The 13,241-nt window shown below is 52.3% G+C and overlaps 1 protein-coding gene across 4 annotated transcripts in view; it reads left to right on the top strand.

Moving 5' to 3' along the window:
* The window catches only part of PTCH1 (patched 1), a 67,631-nt gene that overhangs the window by 48,715 nt on the left and 5,675 nt on the right, over positions 1-13,241 (top strand). For all 4 annotated transcript variants that reach the window (XM_005873741.2, XM_005873740.2, XM_014545689.1 and 1 more), the window contains 6 exons: positions 49-191; positions 2,093-2,276; positions 3,830-4,110; positions 5,696-5,833; positions 8,679-8,821; positions 12,792-12,891. In XM_005873741.2, the coding sequence (XP_005873803.1) occupies positions 49-191; positions 2,093-2,276; positions 3,830-4,110; positions 5,696-5,833; positions 8,679-8,821; positions 12,792-12,891 (989 nt within the window). The remainder of the gene's footprint in view (positions 1-48; positions 192-2,092; positions 2,277-3,829; positions 4,111-5,695; positions 5,834-8,678; positions 8,822-12,791; positions 12,892-13,241) is intronic.

Genomic DNA, 13,241 nt, shown 5'->3' with positions numbered 1-13,241 from the left:
CCGGTCGCTGGAGAGATCTAACGTGTTACACACACTTGCCTTTTCCAGGACTTCAGGACGCGTTCGACAGTGATTGGGAGACTGGGAAAATCATGCCAAACAATTACAAAAACGGATCCGATGACGGGGTCCTCGCCTACAAACTCCTGGTGCAGACGGGCAGCCGTGATAAGCCCATCGACATCAGTCAGGTACTCTCACTGCCGACCCCGGGCTTCAGGGGCAGCAGGTTCGCAGCCTGCCCTCCCAGCCTGGCTTTCTGGAGCCAGGAGGCCCCAGGGCCTGGAAGAACATTGCGTCGGCTCTGATGCCCGTCATCCCACCAGCTAGTTGTGTGGCCACGGGGCCAGGGAGCTCACTTTACTCATCTGTCAAGTGGGGACAAGGGTGTTACCTTCCTACAGAGCAGTTGTCAGCACAGAGCACGGTCCAGGCATGCAGGCTCCTTTCCATGTTAGAAATGCTGGGTTGATTATTTGCTTTGAATTCTAATGTTTATTGCCTCATTGGTCCTGATTGCATTCAAATTTGAAAAGGTGGCGTGGTTGGGTAGCAGTCACTGGAGCAGGCAGACTTTGGGGGGGATGGACAGTTAGGAGATGGGAGAGGTTCCTGGGAGGATGGGAGGGTCCCCCGGCCCTCGGTGTGGAGAAGGGGGCAGACAGATTGCCCTGTCCTGAGTGAGACACGCGGAAACACAAATCTTTGGAAAGGAGTTGGACTCACACCTCTTAGTCCCACTGCGTGCGCCTCCAGCGAGTCCCTGCTGCTCGCTCGGGCGGGTTGGGGTTCCCGTGACCCCAGCTCTGCTGGCTCCCCAGGTCCGTCCGCCGCTGCTTGTGGCGCACGGCCTTCACCTTCAGCAGAGAACCGTCAGGCTAATGATCTTCGAGGCGGCTCTGTTTATCGTCTCCCCCTTTTTGCTGGCATTAAAGGTGACAGATTTACAAAGTACATTGTTCAGAGTTATTACGGAGTGTGAACTCGGTTCTTTATGGCCGCATGCGGCACCCTGTCAGGTCTGACAAGGATGTGGGCACGGGAGCCTGTCTGAGACATAGCGGGAATGCCCCGTGGCCGGGGTGGGCTCCAGGGACGGGGACACCCCGGGACACAGGCGATGGGGCCAGCCACCCTCCCTCCCCCACACACATCATTTCCTCTGCCTGGGAGGGAAAAGGGTGCTGCGTGCACGGAGGCCCTGAGCTGTGCTCTGTAATTCCAGAGACGGCTTGAAGACATACAGTTGTTACATATCCTGTGGATTAATTGAATCCAGATCTCCGAAATTTAGTTCTCTCACTCTCCTCCATGCTCTTCCTTCACTCTTCCTCCGTTCACTGCTGTCACTGGTGTTTCTCATTTTGTTAAAAAAGACCAAAAGCGTTGGAACCAGGCCTGAATGTAAAGTAAACAGGAAAAAAATGCCCACGTACGTGCATATATGTGTGTACATTTCTCTCACAGTGTTCTTCACCTACGCGAAGCCCACCAGACCTGCTTTCGAGGGAGCGTCGTGTTGGGCCAGCATGGGCTGTGGGTCCTGCTGGTGACCACCTCTCTCAGAAATCAGATTACCCAGAAAGCCCATGGCTGGGCGCCAGTCCCTCTGGTGATGGGCATTTTTTGAATGCACAGGTCATAGGAGGCTAGTGTTAGCAAAATTTATACAGATGTTGTTTTATTTTTATAGCTCTCCTCCATTTACTGGGTGGCATTTCCTTCAGTGTTAACAGCAAAGGTTAACTGCACACAGACGTGTAGAGGGACTCTTGCCAGGTTTCCCCCTTCCCCTCCTATAAATATGCTGCTCCAGATTGTTCATTCTCCGCCCTGGCTGCAGACAGTCTTGTAGCATTCAGACGTAATTGGTCCGCTTGATTCCCGGGCCATCTGCAGGACTGTGTGTGTTATAAACACTCCGGTTTTTGCATCCTCTGTTCAGCGCATTTTGAAAGAAACCCAAGGTGTTCGGCTGGGCTTTTTCACGCTCGCGAACGTGGGCATTCTAGGCTTTGTCACCAGGCTGGTGCAGGGCCCTCTTCTCGCCCCCAAAGCCCCATCCTGAAAGGCCTCTGTTCCCCTTTTGCAGTTGACCAAACGGCGCCTGGTGGATGCGGACGGCATCATCAATCCCAGCGCTTTCTACATCTACCTGACCGCTTGGGTCAGCAACGACCCCGTGGCTTACGCCGCCTCCCAGGCCAACATCCGGCCTCACCGTCCCGAGTGGGTCCACGACAAGGCCGACTACATGCCGGAGACCAGGCTGAGAAGTAAGTGCCTCCGCCCGGGGCCGCCTCGCCTCGCTGCTCCAGGCTCAGTCACAGCCCTCGTCCTCTGCGGCTGCCCAGGGTTCAAAAGTGCAAACACAACAGTCTCCGTCTTTTACTTTAAAACTCGCGGAGACAGATGAGGATGTGTAATAGAATACAGCCCGTGCTCCATCACGTTGAGAAATAAGCCTCTAATCTCCGTTTGTAGCTTGAACTCTAAGACGCCCACCAGGCCCGGCTCCTCCATGCCAGCTGTTCCCTGTGAGAGCTGGGGACGCCTCCAGGTTGAGTGTTGGTTTACTATTGCAGAGTTTTATCACTGGGGATTATATGTTTATCTTAACTTTGTCAGCTCTGGTGTTGAAGGGATTTTTGGCAAGTTGGGTCGTAGCTGTCAGCCCCCGAGCACCTGCGCTCCGTCAGAGCCGCTCAGAGCGAGCAGGAGCCTGCGCAGCCTCCTCTTCCTCCCGCCGCCGCCACGGAGGAGGGTGGCGCTGTGTGCGGCTCATCTGCATTCGGGTTGGAGATGGTCGCTCCCACCTCGGGTAGGAAGGGGTAGGAAGTGGCACGGGGATGGGAGAAAGGATTCAGGTTCCTTTGCGAAGGCGGCTGGAGAGCAGGCGGGTTGTGCGTCCCAGTATCTAAACCTCGGAGCCCGCTGTGTGCGGCTCATCTGCATTCGGGTTGGAGATGGTGGTCGCTCCCACCTCGGGTAGGAAATGGCACGGGGACGGGAGAAAGGATTCAGGTTCCTTTGCTAAGACGGCTGGAGAGCAGGCGGGTTATGCGTCCCGGTATCTAAACCTCGGAGCCTGTGGCAAGCGGCCAAGGCTTGTCTTAATGAAAATTTATAGTTGAGATTATAATAGGGCAAATCATGTTTAGCAAGTCAACTGAATGACCCCAAAGGGTCTGGAACACACAACGGCAGCCACTAAACGCTTGTTGTGTGGGGATTTCTGCCCCTGCTGCCGAAGGCTTAGCGTTGCGTGAAAGGCGGCGCGGAGGCTCCGCTCGGAGCGCTCGGAGGATAAGGAAGGGACGCGCTCTCTCTGCAAAGCATGACTTCCAGGTTATTTTGTTCTCATCAGTGTCTGAGTGAAGCAGTTTGAACGTAGTATTTTCACTTGTGTCAGCTGAACAAAAAATGCTCCTGCGATTGAATTCTCAAGTTGTTTAGACCCCTTACAAAAGTGGCTGCTTCCAGAACGCTGAGACCAAAGGTCAAATAATACACAGATCACAGGCTCCCCCCAAAAAACAAGCAAAGGTTAGTTATTGCTTTAAAAAATGTAAACCAAACTCTGCAGTTCTGAGAGCTGAGGACTCTCTCGTGTTTGCCTTGGTGCTGTAAGAGGAGCGGTACGCGGACTTCCCTGCAGGCTCCTCTCTCTGTCTGCTGTAATGATGGAGAATTTGGGGACACACATCTGGTAGGGCCAACAAGGGGAATTTGTCCCTTCTCTCCCGTGCCTGGACCCCAGCCATTGGCCTTTGCAGTGTTGCAAGGAGCCCCTAACCCACGGTTCTCTCCCTTCCGCCTTCCTGTCCAGTCCCAGCCGCAGAGCCCATCGAATACGCCCAGTTTCCTTTCTACCTCAACGGCTTGCATGACACCTCAGACTTCGTGGAAGCGATTGAAAAAGTCAGGACCATCTGCAACAACTACACGAGCCTGGGGCTCTCCAGCTACCCCAACGGCTACCCCTTCCTCTTCTGGGAGCAGTACATCGGCCTGCGCCACTGGCTCCTGCTGTCCATCAGCGTGGTGCTGGCCTGCACGTTCCTCGTGTGCGCCGTCTTCCTCCTGAACCCCTGGACCGCGGGGATCATTGTGAGTTTATTCTGAGGGTCTTTGTGGAAGTCACATTCCTTTCGGCCTAGCTCTTTCTGCAGCCGGCAGTTTTGTTTATGTCTGGGCCTCTGGGGCAGGGGATAGATTGCATCACCCACACTGTATTTATTCTGCAGGAGGTGGCGAGGTCCGGGGTTAGGGAGAGCCTTTAATGGCCTCCCTCCTGTGTCCCCTTTCTGCGGCCTTAAACGTTTTGTTTACGCACTCTTTCCGTGACAGCGCCAAGCATTTATGAAATGCAAACACTCAAAACATAACTAATTTTTTTCACTTCAAGTGTCATTTGGGGATCACTTTAGACCTCATATATAGAAGGTTCTGCTAAATAGAGGGACGATTAGAGAAGGTGGGACAGTGAGTAGGAATGGAGTGGTTATATGTGTTGTGTGTATTTTAACTCCTGAGGGAAATGATAAGCTAGTATTGCTCACCTACTTTTTGGCATCCTTTCTCCATGTATAATACTCTCAGATTTGAAGAAAGTTTTATGTAGAGTCTAATAAAATCATGGCAGTGTTTAGATTCCATGAACTGTGGTATAGACTTAAATGCCAAAATTATAAAAACAAGAGACCAGGTCTCGTTCCCGCACCATAAGCTTTTGCAGCAGGTTTGTTAAAAGGTCGGTGTTTAGTCTGCAGGACTTTCCGTGGTACTTAAGCAGTGGATGTTGTCCGTCTTTCACTAGCTCATTGAAAGAGAGCAAAGGAGACTTTCACGATGCTTCTTCCCCTATCACCGCTGCCCGCTGCCCCAGCCCCACGCCTCCTCCCTCCTGTGTCAAGTTTATTGTTTTATTTGCATTTCCTCCCCTTTGGCCCAAGAAGCTCCAAAATCTACCTGACAGATTTTCTTTCCATCTCCTCGCAAATGGTTACAAGGCAAAGAAACGCTTTTCCTTGGGTTTGACTGTTTGCTTTGTCCACCCCAGTTGCTCTCCGTTTCTTCAGCGTGAGGGGGTTGTAACCTGACCCGCATGGGCGGTCGGCAAGTCTCTTTTCTCCTGCTTCCCTTGCTGCCAAGTCATCCTCACTTACTCCGTGGGCTCCGGACAAAAGCGCAGCTCCCTTCGCTGAAAGAACTTTTATTCACCCCATACTATCTGTATTCTTTAGGATAGAGGGCCAGACAGCCCAACACTAAAGCATCAACTCGTTTACAAAGTTGAGGGATGGGCAAGATCCAAACAGAAGGAAATGTGAAGCTAGTGATGAGTTCTTATTTGTGTAAATCTCCGTAGGTTGCTCTGGTGGAGTTTGGGAAATGTTAATGCTTTTAAAGCAGGGATGTGGGAGAAACAGCTCGCGGTGGCATACTGCACTTCGCCTTCGTGTTCCTGCTGTCCCAGAGCGGGCTCCAGGCTCCCTGCCCTGGGGGGGAGGTCGCACTAGAGGTCAGGATAGTTGTTGGCGCTGCAGCAAGGCAGCGCCTGCGTTGCGTTTGGGGGCCGGGCTTTCTCGGCTGTCGATCTGAAGTGAGGCCACACCAGGACTTGCACCCTCCCCTCGTTTCCGTACCTAGAGCTAGTCTGTGCCCAGCCACTCATCCCTGTGCCCTCTGACAGGTGACGGTCCTGGCGCTGATGACGGTCGAGCTCTTTGGCATGATGGGCCTCATCGGAATCAAGCTGAGCGCCGTGCCTGTGGTTATCCTGATCGCGTCTGTCGGCATCGGCGTGGAATTCACCGTTCACGTTGCTCTGGTAGGGAGACGTGCCAGCTACCACTGTGTGAAAAAGCAACATATCCTCTAGCTCTCGTAGCCTCCACGTTAGGAGCCTTTTCATTTTCTCCTCCATCAAGGAACACACCCAGTACACACAGGTGGACTGGCACTGGCACTGCCATTCCCTAGGAGTGGCTGGAATTTGCCTGGACTCCTTTCCCTCTTAAGGAATCTGAGGAGAAGGTCAGCGAAGGATGCCATTTATTCGGTGTTGTCAGTAGCGGCACCACAGGTCCTGAAGTTGTCGACTGTGTTTCCAAGACATGCAGAGTGTGTGTGTGTGTGTGTGTGTGTGTGTGTGTGCACGCATGCGCGCACGTGCACACAGGACCACACACAGTGTTAAAAACCACATTAATCAAGCAGGCATAACATGAGACCACACTCAGAGGCTCACTGGGGATGGCATAATTGAGGGTGTGGCCAGTTGGCAGCCGCGGAGACACGCTGGGACTGGTGAACGCAGGCCAGGTGCTCGGCGCGGAGGCCTCGCTCCCACCTGAGCCCACCCAGCTCCTCCGCCTTCCAGCCTCCAGGGTCGAGAACTAGTGTTGCTCCACAGGAAGGTTCCCCCCCCTCCCTGTGCCCCGTCCTGTGAATGCTTTGCTGGAGGGAAGTAAACGTCAGCAGGAGCCTAAGCCCAGGAGACGAGCCCCTTGTCTGTGTGTATCAGAGAATTACTCAGGAGCCTCACAGCGGGGTGAGCTATGTGCCCGTGCGCCGTGCTTATGGCTGAGTCCCTGGGCTGTGGGTCGGCATTCCGTGACTGTTAATTGACTGAGTAAAGACGGATGTGTGGATTGCCCTCGCTAGGACCCCAGCATTGGGATTGATCTAATTAGCTTTGCCTTTGTCATCTCCAGCATTGCTTTTCCTTGGGCTCAGCGCTCAGCACATGCGTGTCTGGGCATCTGCTCCCGCCCCGTGCCTGCCATGGTCCTCCACAGGACTCGTTCAGGGCCACTTCCATGCAACTTAGAGAAAGAGTGCACACCTTTGTGGTTCCGAGGAATGTCTTGTTGAAATTGACCCATTTTTATCCCAGTGTGCCGTGTGAAACGCTGGTAATACAGAAACAGAATCTGCTCAATTTTGAACCTGCCCAAGTTACTTTCTCTATTGAACTGGGAGGAGGGAGAAAGGAAGGCTCCCAATAGCCTAGACACATAATTCTAATATCATTTCTTCAAGAAGGAGAAAACACGGTGCGTGAATTAGGATCCCACAGTCATTTATTCGGACGCGGATGCAGTTGTGGTAGCTGGCACTGCACGCGGCAGATGTGTCTTCGCTCAGGTTCTTGCAATGGAAATGCCTGCGCCAGGCTTCACACTGCGTGGTGCCCGGTCTCTGCCCGTGAGGCGGTGCCGTCGTGAGCACCCACACCGGGGCTGAGTAAACAGTGAAGGGTGTCTCTTAATACCCAGCATCTAAGGGGGATCAGGAGCCAGCTGGGCTCTGGGAGCAGCAGCCCTTGCTCAGGGCTTTGGACCCAAGTCTCCATCGAGAGACTATCTATACACAGGACACAGTGTTCCTCCCCGTCCTGGGGGTGAGTGTGTGTTTAAAGCGGGCAGCGGCTACTGGTGGTGACACGCATTCTTCTCCCGTGAATGTCTCCCGTCAGTGTGCTGTGTCGGTGACATACATTGACTGAAAGGATAAGCCAGCCCGACCCTTACGGCCTCACGGTCCAAGTACAGCAGAGTAACAGGTTCCCCACAACGCGGTCTTTCCTCCCAAGAGAGAAAGGCAGCTAGACGGGCCCTGAAGGCTCCCGACTAGGTCTGTGTAGAACCCAAGCCCACTTCAGAGAAAAGAACGAAGACTCACTGCGCACCAGGGTGTGATCCGTTAAGGAAAGGAACCTTCCTGTCCCTGTGCAGGGCGCGTGCGTGAGGGCAGGGCGCCTGCAGTGCAGTGTAGACTGGGGTTTACTGAACCGGTCCCTCAGCACCTCCTAGTCCTCTTTTCTCAGCACAGCCCGGCTTGCAGGGGAGAGAACTTGTGCCCGGCCCAGCCCGCCCCCACTCCCCGTTTTGGGTTCAGCTGTAGGGCCTGGCAGGCTATAACAGTAACTGACCCACATTTAATCAGCCCTGGGTCACGCTCAGCTCAGGCCAGCAGTCTGGAGCTAACAGTCTGGTACACTGGGACTCTGTCAAGTTGCCATTTAGAAAAACCGCATTCTTGACCGGGCAGAGCTTAGAGAACGCAGAGGAGACAGGGTATGTCCACCTGTGGTCAGACCAGGATTGAATTTACAATCCTGTCTTTTTCTTGCGATGCGTCCGTGGTGCTGAGATGTGCTACAAGCACATTAGTTTGAACCCAGTGATAGAAATTCTAACCTCAGCAGAATCACGAGGAAGCAAATACTTAGCACCTAGTTGCACGTGACGTGGAGTTAAGTCCACTCAGAATTCAGATCTTGACCATCCAGATATCCGGCTGAATGCTGTCACTTTCACAACCGGAGGTCTCCGTGCTAATGGTGGGAGAGAATTGGGTTGGGGGAGAAAGCTCAAGGGCGAGTAGCGGTGAAAAGAAGAGCCCATTTGGCTCATTTTTGTATCGTTTTGGTTTGGTTTTTAATTTCAGGCAAGTATGCTTTCCCTCTTTGTTGTTGTTGTTCAAGATTTACGTCAACACCAGATATGACCCGGTGTCCTGAGCAGGTCACTTTAGCGTAAGCCCGGATTTTTCTAGTTGAGTAGCCCCCGTTAAACGTTCCCAGGAAGATCTGAGCGATCCTGTCGAGGCAGAGGAAAGAGCTGCCCAGTCACGCCCAGGACTGACCGCCTGCCCTCTCTGCTGCACAGGCCTTCCTCACGGCCATTGGCGACAAGAACCGCAGGGCCGTGCTCGCCCTGGAGCACATGTTCGCGCCCGTCCTCGACGGGGCTGTTTCCACGCTGCTGGGGGTGCTGATGCTGGCGGGATCGGAGTTTGATTTCATCGTCAGGTAAGCAGGTGTAGGAGAGAAGACGTGTTTGGAAAATCGTTACTCCTTGCTCGTGTGATTTCTGTTGCTCGTTTCCTTCTGTCTGTGGTAGATTACAGCATTTCTTCTTCATTATGACTCAGCTTCCCCCCACCTTTGAGGTATAATTTATAATTGACACATCAAAACGTGTTGTATATCTATGTAAGGTATAAACACGTTTTGATGAACACAGTCTGTGATGCCACTTTATTTTTAGTTTATTAACTCCGAGATATGCTGAGAGGTATGAAGACAAGCCCTCCACCAGGGCCATCCTGGGGATTATCTCGGGGAGAAAAGATGGAGGGTTTGGGGGTAGCAGCAAAGGCAGCTCCACCGCTCCAGGCCCAACGATCATCCAGTACCCCAAGCCCAGGGAAAGTGTTCCGGGTTAGAAATACCCACAGAAAGAGACAACCGTGGTCCCTAGTAATTGACTGCATTTGACCTTCACTTCTCCTTCAAAACTTTGTCAAGGAGAACATAGCTGCCTAAAACTGTCACCTGGACTTTGTTCATTTAAGAAGTGAAGGTAAGGTCAGGTGCCCAGTTCTCAGCCTTGCGTTCCACTACGATTCAGGACACATTTAAGGCGTGACTTGGGTGTCACGTTTCTGAAATCCAAGCCTAGTTTGGACATTCTCTTTGGAACTGAAGGCAAGGAGTTTCTGTGAGTTTACTGAAGAATGTGACTTCGTGACGTATAGAAGGAGAGCAGGCCGGAACATAGCTGCCTAAAACTGTCACCTGGACTTTGTTCATTTAAGAAGTGAAGGTAAGGTCAGGTGCCCAGTTCTCAGCCTTGCGTTCCACTACGATTCAGGACACATTTAAGGCGTGACTTGGGTGTCACGTTTCTGAAATCCAAGCCTAGTTTGGACATTCTCTTTGGAACTGAAGGCAAGGAGTTTCTGTGAGTTTACTGAAGAATGTGACTTCATGACGTACAGAAGGAGAGCAGGTGTCCCTTTGGAAAAGAAGTTGAGGACAGCAGGGCAAGAGCAGGTACTGGCCTGAGCAGGTCTGCCGCTTTGCGCAGCAGCCACTCCCGAGGCTAGCGCTGCCCGGCTCAGGAAAGGAAGGCAGGCGGCAGCATCACGGGAACGAGGAGCCAGGGCAGCGGTTCTCAACCTGTGGGTCGCGACCCCTTTGGCGGTCGAATGACCCTTTCACAGGGGTCGCCTAAGACCATCCTGCATATCAGATACTTACATTACGATTCATAACAGTAGCAACATTACAGGTATGAAGTAGCAACGAAAATGATTTTATGGTTGGGTCACAACATGAGGAACTGTATTTAAAGGGCCAGAAGGTTGAGAACCACTGATCCAGGCTTAGAACCAAATGTGAGAAATGGCTGGCTGGTTGGCGATGCTTCAGGGATCTGGAGAGAAGCCAGCCAGGCTTTCCTGGTGTGTGTGCGTGTGTGTGTCTTGGGTAGGCCTTTGGTTTTCAAGTACAAAGAAGGAGGTTTTCCATTTCAGCTAGTTTATTACAGAAAAAACATCAGTGCACGGGTGTGGGGCGTAACCCATCGGGCGGGCGGCTCAGTGTCGCAGAGCCTTCCTAGAACGAGAGGCAGACCTCGGCCCACTGCATTAGAGTGTGCCCACCCTCTCGCACCCGTGTGCTGTGAGTTGGCGAGGCGCTCTGTAGAGGCCGTGGATTTTGTTGGGTGGGAAGGTGACTCCTGGGTGATGTCCATTCTGCTGGTGTCCTCAACACAGACTATTGATCACTTAACAGGCCAGTTGGTACATTCTTGTTTGCCAATACCAGATAGATACATGCCTGCACTAGGGTAAGGTTTTGTTCTGGGCTTTGTTTTAAGCTCTTAATTTGACTTTTCCTGCATTTCCTTTCCATGCGTTTATTTATTCAGACATTAGTCGTTTATGTTATTTTTAAAAAACCCCTATATCAAAAGACTTTCTCTTCTGTAATTTCTCACTGGACAATGTGACAAGCACCTCACGAGTGCCATTTCACACAACAGCAAGTAACAGGGACCCTCCCCCCTCCGTGGAAGTTACTTTCACACGCAACTCAAAGCCATGGGGAGTGCAGGGCATGACGGGAACTCAGAGGGCCGAGCTGTCTTGTGGGGGATGCCAAGTGGGCCGCACAGAGGTGACTTGGCCTGAATCTGAGCAAGCAGCTGGGACCCTGGATGGTGGGCAGAGAAGCCCAGCTCTCTCATCTCACCCTGGCTGCCGCTTCTCTCCCAGAGATACCAGAGTTCCTGTTTCAAGCACTTAAAAGGGCTTCCCATTTTCTAGAACTGGATGGATTAACCTGATAAAGCCCTCGCTGGGGTCGCCTAGATGAGCAGACATTGTATACACTAAGCGTCAGCAATCTAATTGGTCTGTTTATTCTATAGTTAGATGGATGGGATGCAAATGTCTTAATGCCTGCTGCTGATGTATGCCTCTGCCTAAAGTTCCCGCAGTTTACATTAGAGCAGGACGCCGGCTGCTTGACTTTTACTAATGCAGCTCAGAAGTTCCCAGTGTTTACAATAGCTGCGAGGTATTTGTATTTTTATAGGGATTCTCTCCCCTTTCATCTAATGTCGAAACATATATAGAAATGGCAAAGTTTGGTGCCTGTTCTGTTTTATGATCAAGAGGACCATTAACAGAGAGATATTTGCCCTCCCTCTTCCCAGAACATCCTGAGGCGCCCCCTCGCCCCCCTCCCCACCACCACCACCACCACCGCAGCCCACTCCCAGCAAAACGGCCTAGAAATCATTAGTGACAGAAACGCATGCTCGAGTGGCGCCTGCGCCTCCCCAGGTGGAGTGTCCGCCAGTGGCTGTCCTGGGAGGACAGGCTTACCTTGGTGTTCACGACCGACCCCAGACTTTAGCCCTCGGTGGTGGGAGAGCAGGGCCACTGGTGCACTCTCCTCCTGCTGCTGCTGCTGCTGCTGCGGCCTTTAGGTTTGAATAGGCTGATGCAAAACAAGGGTATTCAGAGACGCTAAATTGTTCAACAAAAGGTTGGCCACAGAGCAGCCCCATCACTGTGGCCCGCCCTCCCCCTCCGCCAGCGCCCCAGCAAACACAGACTGGGCAGCGTCTTCTTTGCAGAAAGCTGGGTCCCGGCCTCAGAAAGGTGGCAGTTGTTTGGTTAAACTGGAACTCGCAGGATTCTAGACAGAGAGTCGCGATGAAGGAAAGCGCAGGGAAAGCCTTACCTGACGCCGGAGACTCGGAGATGCCGCGGGGGGTGCAGACCGTTTCACAGGGGTCAGCGGCTGTGCAGCGGCTGCTTTCCCTCCTGGGCCAGATTGTTCAAATTCTACACCCTCCGCTTCATTTGTTTGCTTCTGCTGGGTTTCATGGACGGGGCCCCTCTGCATTGTGTTTGTGCTTTCAGTCTGCTCGGCCATTCAGTTCGCATTCCATATTTTTGAGTTTGTGTAGCTCAGTGGTTCTCAACCTTCTGGCCCTTTAAATACAGTTCCTCATGTTGTGACCCAACCATGAAATTATTTTCGTTGCTACTTCATAACTGTAATGTTGCTACTGTTATGAATCATAATGTAAATATCTGATATGCAGGATGGTCTTAGGCGACCCCTGTGAAAGGGTCGTTTGACCGCCAAAGGGGTCGCGACCCACAGGTTGAGAACCGCTGGTGTAGCTCGTTCATAAATAACATGCCATGCCACGAGAGCTCAGCAAATTAACAAACTAATTCTTTTCTTCCTTCATGAACTTCGGGTTGTGCAACGCAGCCCTCAAAATCATAAAGTGGGGGGGGAATCTAATCTTGTGCTGAATTTGAACCGCAGTTTTGTAACAGCCTTTTCTCCGTGTGGGTCTTGCTCATTTGGGGTTGATGACACGGTGTAGCCTTCGGGCATGTGAATCGTGGCTCAGATTGTCGTTGCCACAGTTCTCAGTAAGAGCTTCTGTTTCCCTTTCATCCTCAAGGTACTTCTTTGCCGTCCTGGCGATCCTGACGATCCTGGGCGTCCTCAACGGGCTGGTTCTGCTTCCCGTCCTGCTGTCCTTCTTCGGACCGTACCCTGAGGTCAGTACCCGTGCCGGGCGGAGGGCGGACGCTGTTTTTCCTGGTGTCGCTCTTAATTTAGGTATTTTAGGTAAATTCCCATTACTGAGGGGTTACTTTTTCAGCAAACATCTCAAGAACTATCGCTTTTTTTCTCTTTAATGGAATAGTTTTGCGCTTGTAGTACTGGTCCTTTGTTTTCTTTGTTTTTTAAACCATGTGATTGGCACCTTAGTCCTGTCGGCCCATATCAGTAAAGCATTTTCCACTCCAGATGGATGTGGGGCGGGCAGGAGTGAAAGGTCCGCCGGCCTTTGCAGTGTGAGCGAGGGCGGTGCTTCTGCTCCAGCCGCAGACCTGGGGGTCCTCCC

Source organism: Myotis brandtii, unplaced genomic scaffold (genome assembly GCF_000412655.1).
Source record: "Myotis brandtii unplaced genomic scaffold, ASM41265v1 scaffold419, whole genome shotgun sequence".
NCBI lineage: Eukaryota > Metazoa > Chordata > Mammalia > Chiroptera > Vespertilionidae > Myotis > Myotis brandtii.
Note: the sequence above shows the minus strand (reverse complement) of the source record. Positions and strands in the feature narration are given on the sequence as shown.